Genomic DNA, 3058 nt, shown 5'->3' on the forward strand with positions numbered 1-3058 from the left:
TGAACAGAACTCGGTTCTGCTTGCTAAGACACACGTATGGAGATAAATTAGGGCCAGGTAGTTTTTTTCTTCTTTGAAACGGAAAAAATGTGAATTTAAACTGAACTGAAAAAAAAACACGTGGAACACAAAAATGTTTTGAAGCTGAAACGTTTGAGGGTCAACAAAACATTTTCCCCCTCAGGTTAGAAAGAATGTTTGAACAAACTCCAACGTGGCTCTGTGTGGCAATCAGAAATAAAATCGTTTCCAACACAGGAAGGCAAGCTGAACAAAAACAGCAAGACTTTGTGTAAAAGCTTTACACAATAAAAACAAACAGTTACAGTTTGAGGTAAATGCACATTTATAATCCCAGTAAAATTAGAAAATATAAAATAAAATTTACTTATGATTACTTTAGGAATCTGATAATTTTGCAGCATTGAGTCATTAGCATGAATGTTCATTTCAAGTCTCTGTGCCATCAAGATTTCATTATTTCTCAATCTAAATATCTGGAGATTTCTACACATTTCCTCTAAAAGATTTTTCTAAAATTGTATTCAAGCTGCAGTTTATAACTTTTATAAAAATATTTTCTACATATTTGAGCTAACTCCAAACAACCAATCAGAGCCAGGAGGCGGGTCTTAGCGCTAGGGATGCCCCAATTTATCCGTGCCCATTTCCGTAATTTTAGCAACATTTTAGACAAAAAATATTGGTATGGGCCAAAATCACAATTGGCAGGTCAAGATTTTTAATAGATCGGTGATCGGCCAGAAAACTGCAATTGGTGCAGCCAGACTTAGCGCTGCTGTGGTGCTGCTCATCTCCCCCCGCTCTCTGCTACACTGCAGCTAGCATAGGCTGTCATGAATGCTAAGGCTAGTTAGCATAGCAACTGACGATGACCAACTTAGCACATTTAGCGGCAAGTACATGGTGGTAATTAGCAGCACTAAGCCCCGTCTCCTGGCTCTGATTGGCTGTTTTTGGAGGAGATTGACGTTTCAGATGATCTGTCTCCTTACAATCTGTTAACAGTAACTATGGCAACAGTTTAAAAAAAGTTAAAAATCATTTTTAGAAAAGTTACAAACTTAATTCTACATGGAGAGAAGGCGGCCATTTTAACGCCGACTGCCAGGTTCTGTCCTCCACAGCTTAAACCTGTGGTTCAGGGGCCCGGGGGTGAGCGGGAGCGGCCGGCTGCTGGTCGGAGCTTCGCTCTCTGCGTTTCTGACGCCGAACAACGTAAACTCTGAGCAGAAACACGGCCGCCACCAGAACCACGGCGGCCCCCACCCAGACCCAGAGGAAAGGCCCTGACGGAGCCGAGGCAGCCCTCAGGGTGCTGTCACGATCTGCCGGGGTCACGACCTCGCCTGCTGCCACGGCGACGCACCGCACCTGTCCCGTCAGCAGGAAGCCTCGGCGGCAGGAGCACAGGAAGCTGCCGAAGGTGTTGAGGCAGCTCTGGTCGCACTGCCCCATGTGGCACTCGTCGATGTCCACACACTGCTGCCCCTCCAGCAGGAAGCCGTCCGCGCAGCGGCACGCCCCCGCCGCACACACGGCCGGACAGCTCTGCTGGGCGCAGTGCAGCCGGCAGCGGTGCGGGTCGCCGCTGTCCGGGACGTAACCATGGAAACAGGAGCATCTGACCCCGCCCTCGGCGTCCGCACACTGCTGCTGGCAGGGGGCGTCGTCGCACCGGATAGGGTCGTTGAAGAAGTGCTCCTGCTCCCAGCATGCATTGCTGTCCATGGTTCTGCACAGAAACCCATCGGGTCTGTCTGAACATGGCCGCTCCGTCCAGACCTGGTACTGGGCCAGCGCCACGCAGCTGGGCGAGCAGACTGCAGCGCCGGCCGCCCACTGGACCCAGGACGAGTTGAAGGTCTCGTTGGCGGAGCTGGAGGTCCAGCGGTATCCTCTGAGCGGTTCTCCCGGGTCGCTGCAGGACCCGGCCGGCAGTCGCAGTCCCATCCAGAAGCTACCGGACAGAACCGGAGCCAGCCGGGCCAACAGCTGGTGGCTGCTCTGAGCCTGCAGCGTCAGCAGCTCCCCGCCCCGCCTGCGGCACGCCACTGCCGCCGAATCAAAGTCCAGTCCGGCCCAGTTCACCGTCAGGCAGCGGCCTTCAGAACACAGCGGCAGGCAGGCCTGCTGCTGGCCCGGCCCGGCCTCCAGAACCAGCAGCAGTAGAGCCCACAGCAGAGCAGCCATTCTAGGAGCCGGCCAGCGAGGTTCTGAGCCTCGACCCGCCTGAGGCATCCGCTCCGGAAACCCAGGCCCCAGCCGGTCCCGGGGGCCCAGAGAGCAGGAAGGAAGTCAAAGGCAGAGACCCGGATCGGAACCAGCACGGCTAAAACAAACACTCCCACTCTGTTCAGGGATCAGGTCACAGCTGGGCTGAACAGAACCAGCAGAACGTTTAACTGTGTCCATGGAGGAACCAGGAGATACAGAGTCTGAGAACGAAGCAGAGAGTTAAGTTAAAACCTGACAGATAACCAGCAACCTGACACATAACCAGCAGCCTGACAGATAACCAGCAACCTGACACATAACCAGCAGCCTGACACATAACCAGGAACCTGACAGATAACCAGCAGCCTGACACATAACCAGGAACCTGACAGATAACCAGCAGCCTGACACATAACCAGCAGCCTGACAGATAACCAGGAACCTGACAGATAACCAGCAGCCTGACAGATAACCAGCAACCTGACACATAACCAGCAGCCTGACAGATAACCAGCAGCCTGACAGATAACCAGCAGCCTGACAGATAACCAGGTACCTGACAGATAACCAGCAACCTGACAGATAACCAGGAACCTGACAGATAACCAGGAACCTGACAGATAACCAGGTACCTGACAGATAACCAGCAACCTGACAGATAACCAGGAACCTGACAGATAACCAGGTACCTGATAGATAACCAGCAACCTGACAGATAACCAGGAACCTGACAGATAACCAGGTACCTGATAACCAGGAACCTGACAGATAACCAGGAACCTGACAGATAACCAGGTACCTGATAGATAACCAGCAACCT

The 3058-nt window shown here is 52.2% G+C and overlaps 1 protein-coding gene across 1 annotated transcript; it reads right to left on the reverse strand.

Annotated features, from left to right (window-relative positions):
• Positions 1-328: 328 nt before the first annotated feature.
• LOC106904042 (uncharacterized) lies at positions 329-2802 on the reverse strand. Its single transcript, XM_014968150.2, has one exon. The coding sequence runs from the start codon at positions 2260-2262 to the stop codon at positions 1150-1152; it is 1113 nt and encodes a 370-aa protein (XP_014823636.2). The 5' UTR covers positions 2263-2802; the 3' UTR covers positions 329-1149.
• Between the last annotated feature and the right edge of the window lie 256 nt (positions 2803-3058).

The sequence above is a fragment of the Poecilia mexicana genome, unplaced genomic scaffold (assembly GCF_051168715.1).
Source record: "Poecilia mexicana isolate PSO_F unplaced genomic scaffold, ASM5116871v1 scaffold_23, whole genome shotgun sequence".
NCBI classification, from domain to species: domain Eukaryota; kingdom Metazoa; phylum Chordata; class Actinopteri; order Cyprinodontiformes; family Poeciliidae; genus Poecilia; species Poecilia mexicana.

What these genes read in the sequence shown, in the direction of transcription:
- LOC106904042 (XM_014968150.2), bottom strand. Translation starts at nt 2,262, where the DNA reads ATGCCTCAGGCGGGTCGAGGCTCAGAACCTCGCTGGCCGGCTCCTAGA.